Raw genomic sequence first — 25495 nt, forward strand, 5'->3', positions numbered from 1 at the left:
TGAAAGAAATTGGATGAATGTAATTTAATATTATTTAAACCTATATTACTAATATAACAGTATAAGGAGAGCTGCACCAGGATGAACTTAATTAAATTAATTACTATACTTTTGGTGTGATGGCTGAATTTATTGATGACTTCTAAACATTGTCTTACTTACATGATGACTCATATCGATCTTATACTAATGCTTTTGTAGCTATCATGTTTATTGTAGTTATATGGTATTGACAGTAATTGGATTCTTGGTGATAGTCATGAAACTAACACAGACATATTTTTTGCAGAATTTGCAAGTATCTGAGTGTTTTACCTCGAAGATGAAAAGACAATGAAATATAACTGAAAAATATATTAATCACCCCCAAAGAAATCAAACCACAGGTCACAAAGTACCATGCACATGCTTAAATATAGAAACAGCAAGAAAAAATGTAATAGCATGTAGTGGAAAACATAAATGGTGTTGAACTATTCATGAAAAAATTACAAAGGAATATAGAAACCAATTTCAATAATATCAGTAGTGAATTTATTAATAATAATCTAATAATCATGCAAAATTGAATATGAAAATTAATATTCATCTGACAGAATAACAAAACTGTTAATAATGTAATTATTTAATTGCAGTAAAGTCTTTGATTGGTTATACACAGAGCATCTCATACAGATTGAGTCAAAGAGGTCGAACGATGAGACGTTCATCTCTCTGATAACTGGATAAACACATAGAAATTCACGTCTTTAAGAAATTTCCCTGAGGAGGAGAAGATGCCCTCTCCCAAAAGAAGATAAAACACTTCTCTTTTTTAAGCCTTTTCTTTAAAAAAATGCATACAGAGGCAAAACGGCTAAATTATAGTCTTTCTTGAATTAAATATCTATCATGTTGTCTCTGAAGTATTTCTATTGTAAATGGCTAAAACATGAGCAAAGAATTTGGAAATTGACTAAACTGATAAACCAACAAAAACACAGCAGGCGCTACAGCGCCCCCATGCGGCCCCAGCACGCAGAGCGCGGAGCCGCTGAAAAGCTTTTTTGGTCCTCGCTGCGCTCCGTAGCACGCAGTTCCACAACGTGTGAGTGGAGAAGTGAAGAGTTGAGCTAAAGTGTAGCAGACTGTGACTCTATAGACAGTAAGTATGAGCTGGAATATCACCGAATATGTATCTTGTTTCATATTCATGGCCGCATTACCTGCAAATTCCTTTATACTGTTTAGAAACGAGCTGAAATGGCGTTATTCTCCTGCCGGCGTGAACAGCGTGCTATCGTTTGTTGAGTTACCCCGAGCACAGAGAAGACCGATTAAACTCGGTTCCTGAATGAGTCGGCGCTAAATAACCATTACATTGACTTCAACATGTGCTAATCAACGCGACTTGGCGTTGCAGGTTCTTTGGGTTCGAAAAGTTTGGTCCCGCAACGTGCTTGCAATCAAGCTAAGCTAATGGATTAGCCAAGAAGCTAGCTGCAACGTCAGTGAAACGCACCGATTTAAGAGTGTGAAATACTCAAGAGTTTGCTGGTTTTGTTTTTCCTTTATTTCCCCTAGCGCATACATGCCGCTCAAGTATTTTTCCAGTGAAATGTAACTTTGTTGGATTAGTAGATATCTTTCCTGACTGTAAAAACAGCTCGACTCCCCATGAGCTGCGAGTTCAGCCTGATGAGAGATGCTGCTCGTGCAGCTCAGAGCTGTTAACTCTGTCAGACTCTGATGTTTAAAAAAAAAAATCGAAGTTCTTTTTACCTTGACAAAAATAGATTTAAAGAAAAATACCTGCATTATAACAGCGCCTGTGTTACCGCATAAGAGAATCATCCAGACCTGGAATTACTGTTTTTTCTTTAAACCTACCCCCTTGAGGCACCTGTTTGAGGAAAGTGTACTTCAGACCTACAATGATTTGTTGATGAAGTGATGCAACTTTAATCAACAACCTTCATTTGATGATTGTAAAAATGAATATTACTGTTCCATATCCAAATATGGATCTCTTGGGTTTTCTCTGTAAAAGTGTCTAGAAACAACCGTGTTGTAATTGGCACTTCATAAATAAAGCTGAATTGAATTGAATATGAAATTGTCAACCAAATCGAGACCTCCATGACAATGAACAGGTCTTCACTTTGTTTAATTTGATCAGATAATGGATGGACAGATGCTGTGGCTTCATCCTAGTAGAATGGTACAAATACAATCACATGGCCACCCTCCTTGGCTCAATGTGACACTAAGTGTCTGTTATTGAGCTTGTGGCCTTGATCAGAGCATTCAATATTTATGAAAATGTAACTTAAATTGGCTACAATTTACACAAATAGTGATACTTCAGCTGGTATTAATCTTTCTCTTGATAATGCCACATGAATCGTCTGTTTCAAATTCAACTTTATTAGAACTATTTATCAGTAGTACTTTTTGGTTTATTCAGTGAACTAAATAGGCCGGCATCTACGTTTGCATCAGTGTGTCATCTGCTATATGTATGTATTTTTGTGTGTTTTACAGTTTGCCAGCAACCATGGCAGCAGATCAAGGCGAAATGTCTCCAATTGAGATGAAAGTGACACGACAAATTGAGGTATTGCAGATAAACGTGCTTTAAACGTACTTGAAGAGAAGTTAAGTCCAGTTTTAACAAGTATTTCATTTTGTTTCCACCTAGTACTACTTTGGGGATCACAATCTTCCACGGGACAAGTTTCTCAAAGAACAGCTGCAACTGGAAGATGGCTGGGTGCCTCTGGAGACGATGCTGAAGTTCAACAGGTTTGTTTTTTTGTATTTTTCAGTCTTAATTCATATCCTCTGTTCAACATCAACATATTGGTGAGCTGGATGAGTTGAATTATTGGATTCAAATTTGTCTTCACATAGTTTAATTTTTATTTTCCCTGCCTTTTCCAATAAAGTATGTTCGGGGGTAAATATATCAATTGGCCATCTGATTGTATATTGCCAATGAATGGAATGATATTAGGCATCTCTGAGGCAGCCTGTAATATGATGGAGGACCTCATGGGTTTCCTTTGTGTATGACAAACTCGCTGATATGTGAACAACCTCCTCTAAACAAATTAAAACTGCAGGGGAACAGGAGTTGACTAAAGCTAAACTGAAGCGTATCTACCTAGATATCAATCCTGGCTGTGACAGGGTTGATATCAAGTATTGATGAAGCAAGTTGACAGTTGTTTCGAAGTCTTTACCTGCTGCTTGAGTGCAGAATGTTTTTGCTCAGTTCACATTTGTGAATACAAATGCAATCACAACATGTATTATAAAAAGCAGGATTGCACATTCATTACCTCAGCATCCTCTACTCTAGTTGCATCTTTTAGCACCCCCTAGAGGCGGAGGATCTCGGTACATACAAAGTAGAGGCTCTTCAAACTAAGTCTGGAGTCCAACACCGTGAGCGTCAGTCTTCAACTCTGCTGCAATAGTTCAATTTTATTTCTAAAGTGCCAAAAGTAACACAGTCACCTCACAGCGCGTCTACGGAGGAAAAGTCAACAATTCCACACGAGGCGTGGAGGTTAGGAGATGGAAAGAGAGGAAAAGAAATGTCTGGTTGGTTTTGTCCTTTCCTCAGGTGTCTGTAAAATCTGAAATTGGTCTGTGTAATTATTAAAGGGCCTTTAGACATTTGCAATGTAAAGTTTGTGGATCATTTTTAATATTTAATTTATTCTGATTTAGCAGAGAAACTGAAAATAACAGATCGTCAGTGATGACTAACTGAATTTATGAATCATAAACAAGGAGGTCACATCCTTCCACTGCTGGGAGAAGTGAGAAGAGACGAAGCTCACAACAAATCTTAGAGAACACAGTTTCGTCTCTGGATTTTCGTCCAGTCCAGAGTGCGCTCGGCCTCTGCCCTTAATCAACCCAGATTGACCCTGCAACCTGAAGTTGGGCAGAAAGGTTGATGGCACTAAATAAGTTTTTTTTTTTTTTTTTTCCAAACATTCTTTGTCTCCATATTGAAGCATTTTGTTTTCTTTGCAGATTAAAGTCTCTCACCTCAGATATCAGCGTCATCGTCGCAGCTCTACAGAAATCAAAGACGGGCCTGTTGGAAATTAATGATGACAAGACTAAAATCAGGAGGTCTCCAGACAAACCCCTGCCTGAGATCAATGATGAATACAAAGATGCCCTGAAACAGAAGTCTGTCTACATCGTAAGTTTCCAGTACTCTGTGCTCAATTTGATTTTTTTTAATGAAATTATACAAGCAGTGTGTTGCACTTGTATTTGAAATGTCATTTTTTTGTTTCATTCTGCTGATTATTTTAGATTTTTTACTGGTATCGTTTATGTATGATTGTATTGCCACATTCCGAATAATAGAAATCCTGTTATCTTGCATTTAGTCACGGCGCTGCTCTCATTAATTTAAAATTGCCTCGACAAAAATGTAAAATGTACACTACATAATCAAACTTGTCTTTGTTTTAAAACACTGAAGGTTTTTTATAACCTGATGGCGTGTTTTGTGCCTTCCAGAAAGGTTTCCCTCTTGACACAACCCTCGATGAGATTCAGGAGTGGCTGAGCGGGAAAGGATCCATCGAAAACGTTCAGATGAGGAGAAATCTGGAAAGACAGTTCAAGGTTAAAGGAAAAAAAAAACTCATAAATCATTACTTGGATCTATTATTTATCTTTGATGTGATCATAACTGAAATGTCGTCGTCTCTCCAGGGATCGGTATTCATCTGTTTCGACACAGAAGAGTCTTCAAAGGAATTCCTACAGCGTTCGGACATCAAGTCGTTCAAAGACAACGAGATGCTCGTGTTGTCCAGGTCAGTCCGCTGCTGCCTTGCTAAGTTAATGGCAAATCCTGTTAGTGTGTGGAGCTAAGAGAGGAGCCGATCAACTCCCCCGAGGAGCTGAAGCTGTGATGCCAATATGAATGAATGAACAGAGGGAATGAGCCACCTGCTAATTATTAACAGTGGAGATGAACGTAAACTCAGGAATGAAGGGAAACCAAAGTCACATTTGACTACGTGACATTTGGAAGACTAAGAGCCGATTCTCTGATGAAGAATCTTCTACTGTGTGTTCTGCTCTGTAGTGACTCCACACACTAGAAGATCAGAAGAGGCAGATCTTGTGCGATCTGTCTTCTGTTGTCTTCGAGTGTGTGGTCTCTGAATCGGAGAAGAATCCTGTACTGTGCACCAGGCTTTAGGTGTTAAAATAGCATTGAAATTTTCATCCAGAAAAACATATATTCTAAATGGTTCCCAGGTTGAGTAATCAAGTGAACTGTCTCTGTACTCACCGGTCCTTCTGTGAACATTTTCCAGGGAAGACTACCACGCCAAGAAAGCAGAGGAGAGAAGAAACATGAAAGCAGAAACAAAAGCCAAATCTAAACAGTGAGTAAATAATAAAAAAAAAAGCTGCAGCATTTTATCTCATGGCAATAGTTGTGTATTAACATTTCTCCCCCTTATCAAAAACTGTTCTTTAGGAACAAGGAACAACAACAGAAAGATGCAGAGGAGAAAGAAATTGTAAGATCAGCCAAGTTCACCAGCACCTTTTTACTGAAACAGCCAAATTAAACAAGCTTTAATGACCTTTGCCTGGTGTTGCAGGGCCTGCTGCTCACCGAACAGACCGGCCGTCTGCTGAAGTTTTCTGGAGAACTCAACAATGTTTCCAGGGAAGACTTCCACACTTTGTTCTCTGGACATGGAAAGATCAAGTGGGTCGACTTTACAAGAGGAGCCAAAGAGGTAAAATATATTTATAAAATCTGGGACGTTAAAATGGTGACAGTCTGTTTAACTGGTGGATTTTTTTTTTTTTCCCCCACTTCCAACAAGGGCACCCTTTTATTTGATGGAAATGCAAAGGAAGCGTTTGAGAAGGCCAAAGAGGCCAAAGGGGAAGACCTGAAAATCAAGGAGAACAGTGTGACATGGCAGCTGATCGAAGGCGAGGAGGAGAAAGAAGTGCTGAAGAAGATCGTTGAAGCCCAGCAGGAGTCTATGAACAGGTCCAAAGGCAGAGGTACGAACAAACAAAAAAAAATGTTTACAAGAACAGTTCTGTCGTGAGTAAAAGAGGATTAAATAAACCTTTAATCCCTGAGGGAAGTTCTTTTACATTGTTGCTCCACACAGAATAGAGGATAAATAAGTAAAATGTTGCCCAAAAATACTCGGAGCTTCCTCCATAAAACAAAACATTTCTGACATGAAGGTGGACGAGGACGATCAGGCGGCAGAGGACGAGGAGGCCGACGGGGAAGAGGCGGCAGAGATCAAGGCAGAACTCAGTACCAAGGGAAGAAGACTAAATTTGACAGTGACGATGAGGATGGTAAGCTAAGTCCAGGTTTTCTCCTAATCTTGTTAAACCAGCATGTCTCTGACGCTGCTCTGTGATCGTCCTCCAGCTCCTGCAGCCCCGAAGAGAGAACTGGAAGATGCCGATGGCCCCGCAGCAAAGGTTCCCAAAACTGAGAACGGTTCTTAATCATGAAATCCCAGCCTGAATTTTTCTTTTTGTAAAAAAAAAACATTTATTACAAACGGCAAAGAAGCAGAGGGGCAAGTTTGATCCATTCCAGATTGTACTTCAGGTTTTGGAGAATCGCATGAAGTCCACCTCGATGTCGACCTAGAGAACCATTTACACAGAGCTCAGAGTCAGTTTTCGGCCTCTGGAGTCCATTATGTTGTGCCTCTCATCTTATTTGTGTTTCATATTCTGTTCCTGAAGACGTTTTGATTTTTATTCATGTTAAACAGATGTTCGCATCCAGACAGTGATTTTATTTCCTCTGAATATTCAAATCAAGTTTCTCGTGTAACAAATAGAATCTGTGTGCCATTGTTTTGTAGATTTCCAACACGGGATGAGTTTTGTTGTATTTTTAAGTTTGCAATTATGAATAACAAATACATTTATTAAAACAGATGTCAGTTTGAGTGTGTTTGGTTATTTATGGCTCAATAACATGTCAGGTGAACTTACTGATTTCTTTTTGTGGAACTTGTAGGATGCTGGCAAGTCATACCGAAGCTCTATAAAGAAAGGATGTTTGTCAGTGTTGAAACATTCTTTGGAGCAGAAAACATACTGGATCTTTCCTACCTGCGAGAACTTCCATCTTTACTCCCCAGTCTTTAGCTTTCTTTTGAATGTGCTGTAATCAGATGAAAGATCTGTCAGGCTTCACAGAATCCAGACAAAATTCAGTGGAAATAAAACGTTATGTAAAGGTTTTCAGGGACCCAAAGTGAACGATTTGATCTAGCAGGGTGAAATGGATCACCACAGTTTATGAATGAGGAAATGACATTTCAGCCTGACATGAATTAGGAATGCTGTTTTAATTCAAAAATAATTTCAATAGCAGTGATAATTGCTAAAAAAAAAAAAACATGATAGAATGGTCTGTTGACTCGTACTGTGACCCCTTGTCAGTAACTGACTTTTATTTTAAGCTTGATTGGTTTTGCTGATGCCTGAATGAAAGTACTAATGTTTCTCTTCCACAGTGGATCCTGTGATCTGCATGTTTAATTTGACATGTCTATGTCAGACGTGCTTCTACACACAACATCAGCAATTTGGGATAAGGGCATTAAAAGCACCTGATGTTGAAGGATATGCCTGAAAATACAGTATAGAAAGAAAAAGAATTAAAGTACCAAGCAATCAAAGAATGGTGTATCTGATAAAATAAGTGGCAATATGTAATTGTGGGAGATCATTAATTGACTGGTCCACTGACAAGTTCAGTGAAACCTGATGAGCACATCTTTGGCCTGACTTCAGATCAGATTGAAAACATCCGAGAAGTCTACAAGTTTTGTTGGTAAATTCTAATTGATTAAACATTGATAGAAGAGTTTTTAAAATTCAATTCTCCAAACAGATGGACAGATGGCTGTAAAACACTCCCATTTACCTCTCGTGTTGATGTTTTGTGAAGCGAGTATACAGCTGTCTTTGCCATGGTTAAAGCAGCTTGGAGGAACTTCATGTCGACGCCTTAAATGAAAATGAGAGAAAACATTTTAGAGTCAGACCAAAGACGCTTTAAGACCACTAATCTTCCTTATAATTCTGCAGTTATACCACACATAAGGTATCATGCCTCCTTCACTTCTTGTAATAGTGAAAACCATATAAACAGCTGTAGTTTTTGTCTGAAATGTCCAATACAGTCATTGAGGAATATAATGAAAGCAACCTTGCTGGATGTTTGTAAAAAATCTGCTTATTAAAGGGAGATCTGAATAATTCACATGCTTATACAGTCAGAAGTCACAGACTTCATGATTGATGTTTCAACAGTCCAAAGCACTGTTAGAAATTCCATCACATTGTTTTGGAGGATAAAAAAAATAAATGAAAAGCTGAAGGAAACTCTTCTGATAACGTCAAAGCTAATCTGGATTGGTTTGAGGGTTCACTGAAGGTTCCTGCATGAAATCACTCATCCATACTGTAAAGTAAATAAGGATATATCAATCTCTAAGCATGACTATTTTTCAAGAGTTAAATTATCTTTATGAAAAGCAGGTGGCTATGTAACTGCTTATTATTGTCACTGATTTCATTTTCTTGATCATTATTACCTCAGGGTGGTCTTGTCAGTGATTGTCCCTATATTATTCATCCACATATTTTTGATATGCCCCCTGGGACTGATCCATGAGAGAATAAATTCCCAGATCAGCATATCAGGAGAAATAAAAGCTCTATCAATTCTCACCTTTGTGTTTAGTCCCAAACGGTGGATTCATTATAACAGTGTCAAACTTCTGGGCATAAGCTTCTGCCTCCAGACAACAAATGTCACACTGGACCAGATCCACGTTGGTGAGCTCAAACTCCTCCGCGTTCCGTCTGAATATGTCCAGCGCGTCTTCGTCGATGTCAAAGCCGACACACAACCTGCAGAGAGGGGATGAGACGCTGAAGCTGGGAGAGGATCCGTATTCCCAGGATACCAGAAGAGTTTGGAGTTCTCACCCTGCGTCGAGCATCGCAGCACCGATGCTGAGGACTCCGCATCCACATCCCAGGTCTGCCACCAGCTTCCCCTCAATGTCGTCGAACGAGCTGTGGATGGTGTACAGCATGCAGGCAGCGATGTGAGGGCTGGTCGGGTACTGCTCCAGCAGGACTTTAGGCTCCTCGAACGTGTCCACCTGCTGAAGGCAGCTTTCCAGATCTTTCAGTTTCATTCCTGCTCAATGTGATGTTTCCAACCTGTGCTGCAGCTACACCACAATCGCATTAAAGCAGTAATAGTGATTGTTAACGCGTGTGTTTTGAGGCAATAAACTAAGCATGTCTGAAAGCGACTTCCGCACAGCGGTGTCCTTCAATCAAAACAAGCCGACGTGGAACAGCCGGAACCTTTGTTAGTTCCCCCTCTATTATTTGTGTATCATTCAATCAAAGTCGCGTTTTATAAACTAACAATAATGTCATAATATATTTATTTGTATAAGGAATATAGTTTACCATGTGAACTGACCACATGTCAGGAAAGAATTGTGAAAAAGAAAATAACTGAAGCGAATCCAATAATATGAACTTAGCAGAAATACTGTGAATGAAGTTAAGAGAAATTAATGACATGTTAAATAAAAACTAGCACAGACTGACAGTTTTAAGTAAAATAAAAAAATAACATAGGCCACTGAAGATTATTTGAATTAAGGTTAAATTGCAAACACATAGTTTCAGTTGGAGCAGACTTCATGAATGTGACACCTTGTTTAGCAGAGAGGGGGCTGAATGTAGTGATGAGGAAATAAGGTGTGCTTTATTGGGTCTTTTGTTGGGAAGTTGCTTTGATGGAACTGTAAAGAGAACTATATGGAGACAACCACTTGGAGTGATGAGGAACCTAGAGGACATCCTGCTGATTGACCCAAGTGATAATAAGAGGAGTGAGTGACATCTAGGACGGTGGCATCATGGAAGCTGGTGTGAGGATGAAGAGAGGCTGGTTTTAGGATGGACTGAAGGAGCACGCTCAGTCTCAGATGGGAAACGCCAACAGACCTGGCTGGAGACAAGAGGAGCAAGAGAGGAGAAAGACTCAGGACTTTGGTGAAACCATTTCACCTGTTGCTGTTGTTTCATGGCTGATTAAATGTAATGCTGAACGTTGATCTGTTATCTATTACTCCCACCATTAAGAATGATGGAAGGAAATTCAAAATAAGGAAAGAGAAGACTTACAATACCATTCTAACATCAGAGGAACACAAATCTGACCTAAAAACAAAATCAACCATCAGACCACAATAAGGTATAAAAGATATAAATCAGTTATAAAGTTTAAATAACAAAATAGTCAATATTGAGGGTGAGATGAAAAAATACTTTTGAATTAATAAATAGTAATAAGTTACAAATTGACACATGGCAGCAGCTGCTGCTGATGGTAGTGGGAATAAGAATGAGATTAACAGGGATATATGAATTTTTATTTCTTTAAAAAACATATTTACAACCATCCACAATTGCACATATTTGTTATGTGTGCATATCCACTCATTCAAATCAATATAATTTAACAATATAATTAAACCTGTACATGCCTGAAAGAGTTAACTAAAAATGCCATGAATGGGTGTGTTCATGTCACACCTGTTCATGGGATGAACATGAATGGAATGGAGTCTAGTAAATCACCTAAGAACAAATCACTTATAAAGTATTTATAAAACATTCAGGCGTAGCTTTTAATAGTGTAATGATGAAACACTTCATCATACTTTGGTATTTAAATAATTTCTCAGTTGTTGTTTTTTCTTCAAAACTACTTTTGTTTTTATATTTGATTTTAATTTTTTGTGTCTTACTTTTTCTTTAAATAATTGTTTTCCATGACTGAAATTTGTTTTGGCATATCAATGTTTACCTCATTATCTCCTCTAGACTGGCATTGACTGGTTTTCATAACACACTGTCTTGTTATTTAAATATTTCATTTTGTTAAACTGTCTCCTTCTACTCTTTATCACAACCCCAATGATGACACAACACTTCAAATGCAATGAAATAGAAATAAAAGAGGTAAACTGAATAAAATGGAGAAACACAAAATTGTGAGGTTATATATTACTCATTACAAAATAACCAGAGTGACACAAATAGAACCACTAACTACAGCAAAGACTCACGATAAAGTGATATATAACATAACAAAGTTTGAAAAACAATATCAAAACATTGCATAATTGTAGCTGCAATTTACCACAATGCCCTAATAATTTCTATATATCTACATGACACGGAGTTTATGTGCAACAGAAGATAAAAGTATGTAATAAAATAAAGTGAATTAAATCAGTGATGTTTTTCTGTAACAATCTGGTCCAAAACTAATAAAAGGAGAGAGAGTTTTTGTTAAAGAGCTGTGTGTCTGAATCAGTCTGGAATTGTTACATATGTGTGTGATCGTATCTCGGCTCTGTGTTCGGGGCTGATATCGCTTGATGTCGCAGCTCTCGGGGGTCTGGAGGCGGGACTGTCCCGCACGAGCCGCCAGTTGCCGTAGAAACCTGAAACAACACAGGACGCGGATGACTGTGCTGAACGGAGCAGGCTCAACAGCCGGGCTCTAGATTTACCTCCGGCCTGACGGCAACCCAGCGGTTAAAAGTGGAGCTTTCTTCTTTCTTCCCAAGAAGAAAGAGCGACAATCACTTTAACGAGAAATTTGCTAGCCAACAGCGACGTAACGATCCGTATCGCGAGAAAAGCCGAGAACATGGAAACAAGACAACAAAAATAAATTTGTGGACGACAAGCCAGAGAGCATGATGGCGGCGTCGCTGCTGCGCCGGGACAAGAAAGCCACTGCCGCCCACTTGAAGGCAGACTTGACCCGGACTGACAATAGCTCCGGGCTGCGGCAGCTCCAGGAGCTGCTCGACGCGGTGCTCGATCCCGAAAAGCCAGCGGGGGACACTGAGGCGCTGGACTGGTGTAAATGTCTGATTGCAGGAGGCGAAGGTTTCGAGGAGTTCTGCAAAACAGTCCGGTCCTATGACAACGCCACTCTGTGCGGCTTGGTGTGGACGGCGAATTTCGTGGCGTACCGATGCCGGACCTGTGGCATCTCGCCGTGCATGTCGCTGTGCGCGGAGTGCTTCAATAACGGGGACCACACGGGCCACGATTTCAACATGTTCCGGAGCCAGGCTGGCGGGGCCTGTGACTGTGGAGACAGTAATGTCATGCGAGAGAGTGGGTAAGTCCGAGCTAGCTGCCTGCGAGGCTAAGCTGGCTAAGCTAGCTGACGGGTTAGCGGGGATCGGATCGCCGTGACAGCTCCGGCGGTGGAACCGGCGGCCCGGGTCTGTAACACGGTCACGTCTGTGTTGCCTGGCCGGTTCGGTTCAGCGTTGTCATCAGACAAAGCAGCACTTTTGAGTGTTATTTCGCTCCTGTCGTGGAAACCTTTGACTTTGCAACTCTGTCAAGGGTTACGACTACAGAGTAACCATCCTCATCTAGATATATGGAGAATATACATTCCGATTTATTCGTGTGCTTGATACCTTTAAAGTTTAAAGGTAATCATTTCTTTGTCCTGTAATAAAAAAAAAATGACAGCCTCTGTGCTGTATTTATCCTCATCATTGCATCTTGTTTGTACTGAATCCGTGTAATACACACATGGACGTGATGAGAAAGGACCCTTCATTTACTTCCAGTGTGTGTATAGATCATAACAAACACACATCAAAGGTTAAAGCTGTAAAAACACGACCGTGTCAAATATAGTTATGCTGCTCATATTTGATTACTTAAAATTGTAATATGAGATTGTATGATTATCACGAGATGCTTTAAAAGTTGTTTATTTGTTTTGAGTAATTCTCTCCTCATAAACAGTCATGGGCAAACAGGGTGAAGCAATATGGGCAAGGCAAGTAAGAGAGCGCTTTATGACTTGTAGCAAGTACAGAGGTCAAGTCACTGAAAGGGAAACAAGTCACAACCTCAGCTTGACCCAGTTCAGTGACGTGCCTGTAAATAACCAAAAGAATAAGTGAAACCTAAAACTAAAATTTGATCCCCCTATTTTCAATCACATGGTAAATTTGCTGAAGTCACAATCATTCTCCTTTCAGCATCTTTGTGAGGATAACACCTTTTTCCTCCTCCCCAATAGGTTTTGCAGACGGCATCGGTTGAGAACTGGAGAAAATGTACCGTCAATACCTCGAGACCTTCTCTTGATGTCTGAGATGGTTCTTCCTCGCTTCATCCTGTATATCATACAGTATCTTAGAGACGGATATGTTGAACCAGGTAAAGGAAGAAGGAAACATTAAAGAACATAATATACTTGTTCCCACTAGACAAATCCATCAGTTCATCTTCTACACTGCTGGAGCTCATCCCAGCTCGCTTTGAAGACACTTCATACCCTGGACAGATCACCAAGTCATCACAGGGTCTAAATTAATCCAAGCAATGCCAATTACCTTAAAGTTTTCTCAGTTTTTTTAGTAACCCACCTGTCTAAAAGATTCTACATGTTTTCATTCACTCTGATTTTCAGTATTTCATTCACATTTGCAGGCCAGATATGGGTGTTATATAAAACGTGTCCATTTGAAATAATAAATAGGGCCCCTTGGGTTTTATCTCTTATCTCACTTTGCCAGACACCTCAACGGAGAGAGACCTTCAGAAAGTTCTCCAGCAGCTGGAGCCTCAGATCTCCTTCCTGGAAGAACTTACGAAAATGGGCGGAGCCATGAGGACTGTACTGACAAAGATCTTGACCAATCAGCAAACATTCACTGAGTTGAGCATGGGTAAATATCAACACGTGGCCTTCCAAAATATGTGTTCGAAATGAGTTTTTCCCCAAAATTTCAAGGTCTGATCATTTTGTCACAGTTTACTTTTGTATTTATTGGGTAAAACCTCACGTTTTCTTTAAGAAAAATAATGTATTGGTGCCATTTAGGTCTGTGTCAGCAGACCCAAATGTTCATGTTTTAGCACTTAAAAAAAAAAGGTAAATATTTCCTTTTTGCTGTTGAGATTTTTGTTTCGCTTTACCATTTCAGGCCAAGAAGGTAATTTGTATGCGAAAAAGAACTATGACAAGTATTTGTCAGCGCTGAAGAACTCGTTTCTGGTGTCTGTGGAGGAGAAAGCTCAAAGCGCCACGGCCGACGTCCCTGTTGGCGCTGAGGGAGGTGCAGGAGCAATGGCCCTGCTGGGTGAGAACATCAGTACTTCATTTCTCTTAAGTGTCAAATTTCTTATTTCTTCTAGAAATCTTTTAAAGAAACATGCAGATTATTTTTTTCAGTTGCAGACGCTTCAGCACTTGCAGCTAACCTCCATATTGTCATCTTACTCCACCACTGTGGCAACAATTTTCTGTTCTGTTCCAGCCTCTTCCTCAGTTTGATTGGTGTAGCTGGCAGCTAATTGTGGCTAATTTTATTTCTTTTAGGAACTACTGGACCAGGGAGCCCAGATGAGTCTAATAAAGAGGTATTGGCCATTATTACGCTTGGATAATCTGATTCCATTCCGTTTTGTTTTTGAATGGGATGTTTTGTAAAATGAAAAACAAAATCAATCCAAGCCTGATTAGGTTTTTTTTCTCTGTTGACTCATTAATATATAATGATGCTAAATGCCCTTCACAGATATCTTCAAGCTCAATTTATGGTCATGATTTGTTTGCTCTAATCAGATGTATAGTCATTGTTAGACTGCAGTGTAGACTTGTAAGAATTTGTGATATTTTGTGTTTTTTGCAGGAGGATCAAGATGGAGGACAGTCAGTCGGTCAGAGGAAGAGGGTGAAGCTGAGCAGCAGTACCAGAGGTGAATTTATAAAGAAAAGAAAAATGAGCAAATTGGAACATCAGATTTGACCACATGCTCACTGACCGTGTTTCTGTCCTCAGACCCGCGCATTATTGAATCTCTGAAGCATAAATACTTCCTTGAAGAGTTGCTGTTTTGGACGATAAAATACGAGTTTCCTCAGAAGATGGTCACCTTCCTGCTAAACATGTTGCCAGATCAAGATTACAAGGTATTTTCTCTCCCGTGTTGACGTGTGCTTGCTGAATGCCGGAGGCTTCCTCTTTTATTTGTCAGGCCTCTGACACCCCTTTTTAGAGACCGCACGACAAAAGTCCGCTCTAACCGTGCTGCGGACTTTCCCCCTTTTGTCTCCGGCAGATCACATTCACGAAAACTTTTGTTCAGCATTATGCCTTCATCATGAAAACGCTGATGAAAAGCCACGAGTCGGACACCATGTCCAACCGCATTGTACACATCAGCGTCCAGCTGTTCAGCAACGAGGAGCTGGCCCGGCACGTGACGGAGGAGTGCGGCCTGCTGGAGGTCATGGTCACGGTGCTGCTCTACATGATGGAGAGTTGCCTTATTAAAAGTGAACTGCAGGGTGAGTTTCCCCACCAGGAACAGAGATGGAGCTTCAATGCATCTGCACCAAATTCTATGCAGTCTTTTTTTAAATTTTTTATTCTATTTGGCAATATCAGTCCTGTTAATGTCAATTTGCTGGATTTATTTTTCCCTTTCTTGTTTCCTTCCCTCAGATGAGGAGAACAGTCGCCATGTGGTCGTGAACTGCAGTGAAGCTCTGTTGAAGAACAACACCTACTGGCCCCTGGTTAGCGATTTTATCAACATCCTCTCACACCAAAGTGTAGCCAAACGATTCCTGGAAGACAAATCATTGTTGATGCTGTGGATGAGCTTTGTGTCATTTTTTCAAGGTAAGTCTTTACTGTTTTATTGCAGTGTATTAAAACTTATCTTTTTTATTTGCGGTTTTGGGATTTTTTTTTTTAATTCAGGAGAAACTTTTATTTTTGGTATATAAAGCAAAGCTTTAAAATTAAGGTAACACATAAAGTTTTCTTATTGTTAAATATGGTTTTAGTTGATGCTGCAGAGGGAAAATGACTCTTATTTCCATAAAGGTTGCACATTCATGCTCTGTGAGCACAAGCAATGATTTCCCATATTATTTATGTGCTTGTTAGTTGTTCATTTCTTTCCTGTCTGCTGTGGTTTGACAATTATTAACCCACACAGCAGCCACAAGAGCTCCTCCTTTACTTCTCATTAAAACATAGACAGTAAACTGTGTTTTGGTTAGAGCCGATTTTATTTTTTGTTGAATAACTTGCATTCTATAGTCTCAGTCAGAGGTAAATCTCGCCTGTCCTCTAATGTAAATACCACCATTACTATTTGACTCTTTGTCGATGAATAAGATCCGTGGTTGGTGCTGCTCGTTTGCCGAGCTTAACTCCACCACAGCCCTAAAAATAAACACTTACCCTTGTTTAGCGGGCTTGAGTATCCTCTTGCTGGCGCTTTGAGCAGAGTGTCGCTATTACGTTGTATACACATGTATTGCACTGCTCTTGCTATAAACCAACAGGTTTAATGAATGTTTGCAGCACAGAGACCTTGTGCCGCTGTTTGCACATGCATCTATTTCCACATGTGCATGAAAAGGGTTGAACCTTTCATATTTTTGTTCCAAGTTTTAATTTGTGCAATCTTTAAAGTGCCTCCGTCTGCATGCTCTGACTGTCTGACTTTCCCGTCGCGTTAGGCATGAACCTGAATAAGCGGGAGCTGAACGAACATGTGGAATTTGAGTCTCAGACATACTATGCAGCCTTCGCAGCGGAACTTGAAGCCTGTGCCCAACCGATGTGGGGTCTCTTGACGCACTGCAAAGTCAAAGTGAGTCGCGTCGCCACACTTGCACTGCCCTCATTCAGAGCTCCTCTGTGCTTATTTTTTGATAATAAGAAACTGTGAATTTCACAAGCTTTTCAAGCTCCGGTTGCTGTGAACAGCGTGTGATCCGATACATGTTTTAATAGGAAACCCAGGAGTACACTAAAACTGTGGTTCGCTACTGCTTGAAGACGTTGCAAATGTGGTTTGATACGATTTGCTTCATTGACGAGGTACGGTAAAACACAACGGCACACTGTTCTGTTTAGGATAAATCTTTCTCTCGTCGTCGCCCTCACTTACTGTGCGTCTCTCACAGCCTGCCCCAAATCAAGTGACGTTTCACCTGCCTCTGCACCGTTACTATGCCATGTTCCTGAGTAAGGTATGGCAGCGGCTCTCGTCTGTCAGTCTGTAAGCTATACATGTGGGTTTTTATATGATGGTTTTATGTTTTTCTAAATCACTAGGCTGTTAAATGTCAAGGTCTAGATCTGGACAGCCTCCTCCCTGACCAAGAGATGCTGATGAAGATCATGGTGCACCCACTCCAAATCCAGGTAAACACGTGAAGATCTTAGATAGAGGTATGTATTTTCCCTCTGGACTCTAAGCAGTTGATTTGTTTTGTTACATGTCGCGCTGCGTCTGCAGGCGTGCCTGTCAGAGATCCACAGCAACATGTGGGTCAGAAATGGTCTCCAGATTAAAGGACAGGCGATGACCTATGTGCAGTCACACTTCTGCAACTCCATGATTGATCCAGACATCTACCTGCTGCAGGTAGGAAAATAAGTCATTTTCTCAAAGTATTACAGTTCAAAGGGTTTTTTTCCCCCCCTAATTTTTGAATTCCGTCATGTTATTACAGGTTTGTGCATCAAGACTGGATCCCGACTACTTTATCTCGAGTGTTTTTGAGAGGTATGCTCGGATCACTGAAGGCGCAGTATACAAAGATTTCTTTTTTTTTTCCCCTGTATCACTCATTTTTGTCCACGACTCTTTCCAACCCAGGTTTAAAGTGGTGGACCTGTTGACCATGGCGTCCCAGCATCAGAACGCCGTGCTAGATTCTGAGCAAGAGAGACCAATGCTGGAGGGAGCTCTGACCTTTCTGGTCATCCTCACAAGTCTTCGCATTCACTTGGGTAAGTGGTACAACATGGCTTGCAGCTGTGGAATCTGGTCTTGAACGTTTTTATTTTCCTGCTGAAACACTTTTGTATTCTCTCCAAGAACAGCCTAATTTAATTCTGATGACATCTTTGGGTTTACTCTTTCCTTCTACTCCCAGCAGTTTTGCATTAGAGTGTATTAAATGTCCCGGTTAGATCTTTGTTTTAGGACCTGCCACATTGAGGAAACAAACAAATGTCTGTGTGTGAGGATTAGCTGTTCACATCAGTGGATGTGTCTGTCGTAAAGCCTCGTGGCGACTCACTCGTGACAATCAGCGTCGTAAATGGCGAGGTTTCAGCAAACAAGCCGGACTGTGGCTCTCCACAATCACAGTTCGTCACCTGTGGTCAGAGGTGTTTATCCAGCCGTGGTCACTTGAAAGTTGCAGTGCTTGATGAAAGAATGTGTTTTGGAGTCATCCTGATGCTGGTAGTTCTTCTTGTTTGTTCTAGATGTAAATATTAATGTCCTGTTTTTGCATGACTGCAAATAGTAGCTTTTCATGTTTCTAGGCCTTCCTTTGAAGTTCTGTTATCAACTGAAATTATATCATTAACTAAAAATAGTGTCTCAACAATGCTTGAAATTAATCGGAATGAATGAGAGATTGATGTTGTAAATCTAATCCAATGATTTTTGATACTGTAAATAAAATTGGACATCGCTTAATTAAAACAAAAAATCCAAAAACTGTAACATTTACACTGACACTTGCCCATTCGTTTCTAGCACACAGAACAATTCTCTGAAAAAGGCGGTTTCCACAGAGGGCCTTGAAAATTCTGTGATCGAACGGCTTTCGATGTAGATCTGTGACATTAAACTGGAAGCGACTTCTTTTTTCTTCAGCTGTTACTGTACTAACTTCTTTTTGCTGCTCTCCTCTCGTTCTCTGACAGGGATGACCGACGACGAGATCCTTCGGGCTGAGATGGTCTCTCAGCTGTGTATGAATGACCGGACACACAGTGCCCTGCTTGACCTGGTATCCTTCACTAATAAAGACGCGCATTACAGTGGATTTGCATTCAGTTTTCCGTGATCTATTCTTTTTTTCCTTAACGGTCATTTTTGTTTTTTAGATTCCTGAGAATCCCAACCCAAAGAGCGGCATAGTTCCAGGAAGCTGTAGTTTTGAGGATATGCTCTCGGCTGTGGCTGACTTCAAGGCTCCAGTGTTCGAGCCTGGAGGCTCCATGCAGCAGGGCATGTACACACCGAAAGGTAGGCTGGCTGTACAGGAGAGATGGTTTTAACAAGATGCTGGTTAACTATTTGTCACGGCTGCAATTTCTAATTCTCATCAGTCCTAAACGAATCAACCTCTTCTGGCCTCTGTCATCACTTGGGTAATTGCACGAGGTTGAAATGTGATCAGTTGTAGCTTTTGCTGCGAAACCTACAGAACCAAGCAGTCAAAGCTCTGAAGTGAGGCGAGTGGCTGTGAGGAATGTTGCTTTTCTCATCATTTATAGAGGAATCCATCAATGGTTCACTATGACTGCTGCCTAAGGCACGGCTCTAAAAGTTAATATCCGGATGCTGCTACCACTGAAAATTCTGATTTTTGTGTTCAGCCAACATTTTGACAAATGGACCAGTGGGGGACTGAACCTGCAAACACAAAGATTTACAGCTTCGAGAGAGCATTTTTATGTGTGATCAAAATTAGACGGACCTTCAGACTTCTTCATGAGGTCCAGCAGTTTGTGAAGGTATTAGGTAGATATGTGTGATTGTGGGACAGTGTGAAGAGTCATCTGTCTCCCCCCGCTGGCCGCCACTCGTAGTAACAAAGGCTCTGATACTTGAAGATTTTCCAAATAGGTCAAAATTGGACAACGTGGGCATGTGCTGTCTGGAACAAGGATTCAAGACAGGTAGTCCTTGAAAGTGTATTGAAGCTGTCACACACTCCTCTCAGGAGTCTGCATGAGAGTGAGACCCTCTCTGACACATAGATGGGGTCAGGGTCCTAACAAAGCACAGACAGGTCATTCGTCTTCCTTAGCTTGGTTCACACACATTTCTCTAAACAATTCAAGGGTTTAACTTATCTCCAGTGTTTTATGACTTTATACCCCTTTCCCCCAAACTTTGCACTGCTATCTCTTGACCTCTGCCCTCTGGTGTAAGCTGGTACCTCGCTCAGTATCCAACTGAACATGTCTTTGGATAGATTTATGACTCATTCAAATCCGATTGTGTCATTTCTTGCTTATTCCTTTATTTTGCATGCAGTACATAGAAAAACAAACCTGTGAGACCACGGGCGAAGCCCTCGACCTCTGACTTGTCAGGTTAAGTCATTAAAAGGCATCTGGCATAAAATCCAGACCAGCTCAAGCAACAGACTCCAACAGGAAGCAGCTGAAACGCCACTGTAGACCAGAACAAACTTATTGGCTTCTCTGTGGCATCTTGTATTAGAAATGTCTTGAATGTGATTAATTGTGTATAAAATGTCGCACATTGTTTCAGAACAGGCACTGTCGATTGTATTTTCCATCAAAAAGCGCTCCTGAATGGATTCCTCATAAAACCACGAGTGTGTGTCTCAGTCTGGACTGAGCCTCAAACAATCCACTTGGGGGCAGACTCACCACACTTTTGTGGAGGATGTAAAAACAGGAATAAATGAATCAATGTCACTTTGTACCAGAGGTTGTAATGCATATCTCTCTCTCTCTCGCTTTTTTTTCCCCTCATTTAGCTGAAGTGTGGGAGAAGGAGTTTGACCCCATCATGGTCGTTCTCAGAACAGTCTATCGCCGTGATGTCCAGTCAGCAATGGACAGATACTCAGCTTTGTAAGTTAACGCTGCCGCCTCCATTTCCACCAAATAATTGACTGGATTCTGCATACATTGCTGCCGTTGTTTGTTGTTGTTCTTGGCTCTTTTTTTTTTTTTTTTTGTTACCTAATATCTAGAAATAACTACCCACTTCTTTTTTTTTTTTCTCGTGGTGTGACCTCTTTCAAGAGCTCATCAAGAAACATGATAAGAAAGGTTAGGTGTTGCCGACTGCTGGCGGTACGAGAGTTAGTTCCAATTAGATAGCTGTCGAGAGAAATCAATATTTCAGGCCAAATTGTAATAGAATTGAGGAAATCTTTCTTGTTTGATTGTGCTCCAGACACCTCCCAGGACAAACGTGTCGGTGCAGGTGAAGGGTATACCTTAAGGTTAATTTTCTCTCAGGTTCCTGGAACGTGTGAAGATGCTAATTATACCAGAAGGGATCCGCGCTCAGTGCTTTGGGCAGATAGGTTTTTTTTTTTGCAATGGGGTTTTACATCCCCTCCTGATGTCTCTGTAATTTATGTTCACATGGTCACGCTGTTCTGTCGCTACTTGCTCTTCTCTCACGTACAACATGCCCTTTTCTCAGCAAGGACTTGAAACGGAGGCGTTTTTTTTTTTTTTTTTTTTTTTTTTTTTTTTTTTCCTCCCTCGAGCATATTGAAGCTGCCGCCTCCAGCGCGCGATCCAGCCTCACGTTGCTCGTTCCCGCAGTTTGAATATGATGGATTGCCTGTCACGTTCCGTCTGCTTCACATAATAATGATTCCATCATCACTAATAGAGTGCTGCCCATCGGCTGTTCTGTTTCATAGACCGAAATCTTTCGTACATTGATCTACACTGAGCGATGTTAGGTGTCACTTTAACAAACTCTTACTTTGCTCAGCTTCTTTCTTTCTTTCTACTGATGAACCTGCTGTCATATATAAAGTAACACCAGCATAAAAGGTGTGGAAGTTATGTCCCTTATGTTGCTGGGAATGGATTTACAGTCTATTTTTTTTATCCTAACCTTGTAAATGATGATTTTTTTTTTTTTTTCTAGTCTGAAGCAGTTTGGCATTCACACTGGCAACCCATGGCCGCCCTACAAGGAGAGGACTCAATTGCACCCTTGTTATAAAGGTCTGATTAGACTGCTGCACTGCAAGACGCTGCACATTGTGATATTCACGCTGCTATATAAGGTGAGCTTTCCAGCCATTGCTCATGAGCTACAGTCCAACACATCCTTGCATTCCCGTCCACACCTTGGCCTAAATGTTTGGTGTTTTTGATTTATTTTTTTGGTAGATCTGGATGGATCACCAGAACATGTCTGAACACGTGCTCTGCATGGTGCTGTACCTCATCGAGCTGGGACTGGACAACCAGGTGCAAGACAGCAAGGAGGATGAGGTGCGCTTGTCCGTTCCAGCCTATATCTTCTCGGTGCAGACTTGTGGTGTCGAGCTGTGTCTCAACCGGACACTCTGCTTCCAGGAGCCTTGTATCGAAGAGCACTGTCACGACAGCTGGTTCCCAGGCACCAATCTTCTCTCCAATCTGCACCACGTCATCAACTTCGTGAGGGTGCGTGTTCCCGAGACGGCTCCAGAGGTGAAGAGAGAAGCCCCTCCCAGCACCAGCACTGAAGCTTCTGCTTACGGCCAGGTAAAAGGCAGCTCTGCTTGAGACAGATGATTCCTCTTGAATTACAATAGAGTTTTGTTCAGTTTCTGCACAGTTGGAATAAATGTGGGGGAATTACCGAACTCTAAGACTTACACATCACAGGAACCTTCTTTCAAGTGGCTTGAATTACACATTAAACAGCCGTCTGTGTGCTCGACTGGGTTGGTATCTGCTTCAGCTTAAAACAAAACATGACTCATTAACTCCAGAGCATCCCGGGAATTTTAAACCCAGTTTCGTCTGCCATAAACATCACTCCAGACTTTGCTAAGCTTCACTAACTCGCTGCTGACTGGTAATTAATTGACAGTGCAAGAGAATCAAACATGCGTTCACTTCAAAATTTAAGTTGAAGTAATAAATCAAGCAGTGTATCTCTGTTTTCATAAGTGATCTTTTCTCATTGACTTTAGAAGTCACTAAAAGTTCCTGAGACTTTCTTCTTAAGATAAAATCATGAAGCTTCTCCAAGACACTCTCATTGAGAAACAAGAAGATTAAAGAGATGGCAGCTATGAATGAATTACCTGACCGTTAGTGTTAGTGATCGCCAGAGAGAGTGAATTTGTTTTCACCGGCAATAAAAAAAACAAAAGAGTTTGAGGAATGTCGGGGCTAACGGACTGCAGTGGCTCCATGTTCATTAGATTTACACTCATGCAAGTCATTTTATAGAGAGCATATCAAGATGGCTTCTGCTTCCTCCCACAATATAAAAATAGAACTAAAGTAATTTGATTATAAACGCCACCGACTTTATTTCCAGCAAGAGTCTAATATTGAAATCACTCCCATACATTAACCAAATCACCTTCGCCTTATCCATGTTCTCATACTCAAAGCTGGAAGCGAGTCGCCACATCCTTAACATCGCATTCAGTCTCCACAGAGTTTTGTTGGTCACTTGCTCATGAGCATGCATCGTTGGTTTGGTTCTTTCGTGCCCGTCTTTATCCACCATCACTGCTTCTGCTCACTCTGCTGTACTCGTTCCACAGAACTCCAGGCGGCTTTCAGGGAATTGGAGAGAGGTAGCTGACTGCAAGAGAGCTAACAGCTTTGATGAGAACAGAGGCTGCAATTGTCTGTTTTATCTCCATTATTAAAGAATTTCTTTGCACGCATTTGTTTTATCCTTCTCAAAGGAGGTCTGCCTTGGTGTGTTATGTCGTGCGTGTGTGTGTGTATGTGTGTAATGGTATGCCTCAGCAGTTTTTCTCTCTCTTGACTGCTGAAACTAATTACGTGTGTAATGCAGGTTTGGGGTAAACGCTTTTTAACCGCACGTCAGTATGATTGATGCCGCCTTGACCGAGCTATATGATGTATGTTTATTTAACAGTGCAGCTCAGGTCCTTTTTTTTTTTTTTTCCGTCAGGTCAGGTCATAGCAATCCTTCAGACGGCTCGTGTGCTTTACATCGGGGTAATTTGAATTTTTCCGAGGAATGAGGTTGTTTTGAGAGCGAGACATGAAGGCTGTGGTGAAGTGTCAGCTGGAATTTTATGACGAACGTTTCATCTGACTTTATTGAGTGTTGCTCCTGTGCTGAATATGGTAATAAGACATTCTGACAATCTGTCGAAGTCCATCAGGCTATTTGTGATATCATTTTAGGAAACAGCTTGTATTTAAATGCTCATCTGCCATAATGCATGGGAGTAAACACCTTTTTTCACACATAACATGTAATCACATGTCTAATATTACAATAATTTTTTTTTATATTCAATGCTTTTCCAGAACCTCCGTGAAGCTCAGGTCTTCAGCCTCGTTGCAGAGCGCAGGAGGAAGTTCCAGGAGATCATCAACCGCAGCAGCAGCGAGGCCGCCCAGGTCGTCCGGCCCAAGAGCTCCTCGACCCGCTGGGTCCCGCCTGGCACGCCGCCGCAGCTGGTCACCGAGATCCTGGAAATCCGAGAGAGCATGCTGTCGCTGCTCATCAAGCTGCACCAGAAGCTGTCGTCCAAGCAGAACTCTCTGTCCGCCTCCTGGCTGGAGGACATGGATACGAGCCGCCACGCGCACGGCGACGGCATCACGGCCATCGAGCGCATCCTCACCAAGGCGGCGGCGCGCAGCTGCCAGATCAAGCGCAGCATCCAGGACATCTGTGGAAAGGTGTGTCCTCCAGTGCCACCAAAGAAAAACAGCCCCACTGACAAGAAAGCCATGGATAAAGAAGAGAGGTAATCATGCACTTTCTGTCTTTATGTCATTTTGTGAACTAATAATAATATGTTAGATAAGAATTTCATACATTTTTCTATTAACACTCCACACTTCTACTTATGGAGTTAGTAGTCTTCGGCTTTTCACCTCACATTCACCCAGCAGTCCGCGTCTCCAATTCCCTCACTCTAATGATGATGGAACGGGCTATAACTATTTGATAATGGTTTTGCTTTTGGGGTTGGCTTCACCCCACAGACACAATTAAAAGTAGGACTGTACCCATCCGCATGGGCTGGAGCCGTTTCCCTGGCAACAGTAAGGAGCAGCAGGAAGCGAGAAGCCGCTCTTCAGGCTGGTTGTCGGGACCCCCGAAGCCATCAGTGGAAGTCACTGAGCCGTGACGGTCCTGTCATCATTTGTTTATGTCCTCTTATTAGACGCTTAATTTACAGTCCGGCCTCATACTTTGTCTGCAATGCAGGCTTGTTGAGGTCCGACACATTTCGGGTCTGTGACTCAGTGTCCTGGTACATGGAGGAATTTATTTCAGATACTGTGGGTGATCTTAACAGAATAATTCACATTCAGTGATTTCTAGAGTTGTAAATCTGTGCTTAGTTTTGTGTGTGTGTGTGTGTGATCATGCGGTTTCACGCTGATTCACTCTCGCTTTCTTCCAGACGTCAGAGGGCTCGAGAGAGGCAGCAGAAACTGCTCGCTGAATTTGCCTCCAGGCAGAAAAGTTTCATGGAAACAGCCATGGATGTTGGTAAGAAAACCACAACGCACGGATATCATAGCCCAGCCGCCACATTTTCATCGACTGGAAGCTTGAACACAGTACAGCAGTCACCAAA

The 25495-nt window shown here is 41.3% G+C and overlaps 3 protein-coding genes across 3 annotated transcripts in view; 2 read left to right on the top strand and 1 right to left on the bottom strand.

Annotated features, from left to right (window-relative positions):
- The first annotated feature begins 1071 nt into the window (after positions 1 to 1071).
- ssb (small RNA binding exonuclease protection factor La) lies at positions 1072 to 6977 on the top strand. The gene is made up of 12 exons (XM_030112646.1): positions 1072 to 1144; positions 2524 to 2596; positions 2681 to 2784; positions 4030 to 4204; positions 4531 to 4638; positions 4729 to 4832; positions 5343 to 5414; positions 5510 to 5552; positions 5637 to 5777; positions 5868 to 6054; positions 6247 to 6366; positions 6443 to 6977. The coding sequence occupies exons 2-12, from the start codon at positions 2537 to 2539 to the stop codon at positions 6520 to 6522; spliced, it is 1194 nt and encodes a 397-aa protein (XP_029968506.1). The 5' UTR covers positions 1072 to 1144; positions 2524 to 2536; the 3' UTR covers positions 6523 to 6977.
- On the bottom strand, positions 5778 to 9408 carry mettl5 (methyltransferase 5, N6-adenosine). The gene is made up of 6 exons (XM_030112647.1): positions 9034 to 9408; positions 8774 to 8955; positions 7964 to 8046; positions 7144 to 7195; positions 7024 to 7073; positions 5778 to 6666 (listed from the first exon to the last, which is right to left on the bottom strand). Exons 1-6 carry the CDS (start codon positions 9246 to 9248, stop codon positions 6625 to 6627), a joined length of 624 nt encoding a protein of 207 aa, XP_029968507.1. The 5' UTR covers positions 9249 to 9408; the 3' UTR covers positions 5778 to 6624.
- A 2190-nt stretch (positions 9409 to 11598) lies between these two features.
- ubr3 (ubiquitin protein ligase E3 component n-recognin 3) overlaps positions 11599 to 25495 on the top strand; it is a 29885-nt gene continuing 15988 nt past the window's right edge. The window contains exons 1-24 of the mRNA XM_030111692.1: positions 11599 to 12277; positions 13205 to 13344; positions 13704 to 13856; positions 14115 to 14270; positions 14510 to 14550; positions 14823 to 14889; positions 14973 to 15103; positions 15253 to 15481; positions 15639 to 15818; positions 16670 to 16803; positions 16947 to 17033; positions 17120 to 17185; positions 17271 to 17360; positions 17455 to 17583; positions 17672 to 17724; positions 17818 to 17951; positions 18882 to 18967; positions 19065 to 19206; positions 20696 to 20792; positions 21835 to 21976; positions 22083 to 22187; positions 22272 to 22442; positions 24207 to 24652; positions 25319 to 25407. Coding sequence (XP_029967552.1) covers positions 11844 to 12277; positions 13205 to 13344; positions 13704 to 13856; positions 14115 to 14270; positions 14510 to 14550; positions 14823 to 14889; positions 14973 to 15103; positions 15253 to 15481; positions 15639 to 15818; positions 16670 to 16803; positions 16947 to 17033; positions 17120 to 17185; positions 17271 to 17360; positions 17455 to 17583; positions 17672 to 17724; positions 17818 to 17951; positions 18882 to 18967; positions 19065 to 19206; positions 20696 to 20792; positions 21835 to 21976; positions 22083 to 22187; positions 22272 to 22442; positions 24207 to 24652; positions 25319 to 25407 — 3502 coding nt within the window. The 5' untranslated portion in view covers positions 11599 to 11843. The remainder of the gene's footprint in view (positions 12278 to 13204; positions 13345 to 13703; positions 13857 to 14114; positions 14271 to 14509; positions 14551 to 14822; positions 14890 to 14972; positions 15104 to 15252; positions 15482 to 15638; positions 15819 to 16669; positions 16804 to 16946; positions 17034 to 17119; positions 17186 to 17270; positions 17361 to 17454; positions 17584 to 17671; positions 17725 to 17817; positions 17952 to 18881; positions 18968 to 19064; positions 19207 to 20695; positions 20793 to 21834; positions 21977 to 22082; positions 22188 to 22271; positions 22443 to 24206; positions 24653 to 25318; positions 25408 to 25495) is intronic.

Source organism: Salarias fasciatus, chromosome 16 (genome assembly GCF_902148845.1).
Source record: "Salarias fasciatus chromosome 16, fSalaFa1.1, whole genome shotgun sequence".
Taxonomy (NCBI): Eukaryota; Metazoa; Chordata; class Actinopteri; order Blenniiformes; family Blenniidae; genus Salarias; species Salarias fasciatus.

Excerpts from the sequence above, each read along its gene's own strand:
- ssb (XM_030112646.1), top strand. The coding sequence starts at position 2,537 with ATGGCAGCAGATCAAGGCGAAATGTCTCCAATTGAGATGAAAGTGACA. Across the intron at positions 4,833-5,342 it reads GAGATGCTCGTGTTGTCCAG|GGAAGACTACCACGCCAAGA; the intron begins GTCAGTCCGCTG and ends AACATTTTCCAG. Across the intron at positions 6,055-6,246 it reads GAACAGGTCCAAAGGCAGAG|GTGGACGAGGACGATCAGGC; the intron begins GTACGAACAAAC and ends TCTGACATGAAG.
- mettl5 (XM_030112647.1), bottom strand. The coding sequence starts at position 9,248 with ATGAAACTGAAAGATCTGGAAAGCTGCCTTCAGCAGGTGGACACGTTC. Across the intron at positions 8,047-8,773 it reads GTTTGGGACTAAACACAAAG|GCGTCGACATGAAGTTCCTC; the intron begins GTGAGAATTGAT and ends TTTTCATTTAAG. Across the intron at positions 6,667-7,023 it reads AGTTCCACAAAAAGAAATCA|GTCGACATCGAGGTGGACTT; the intron begins GTAAGTTCACCT and ends ATGGTTCTCTAG.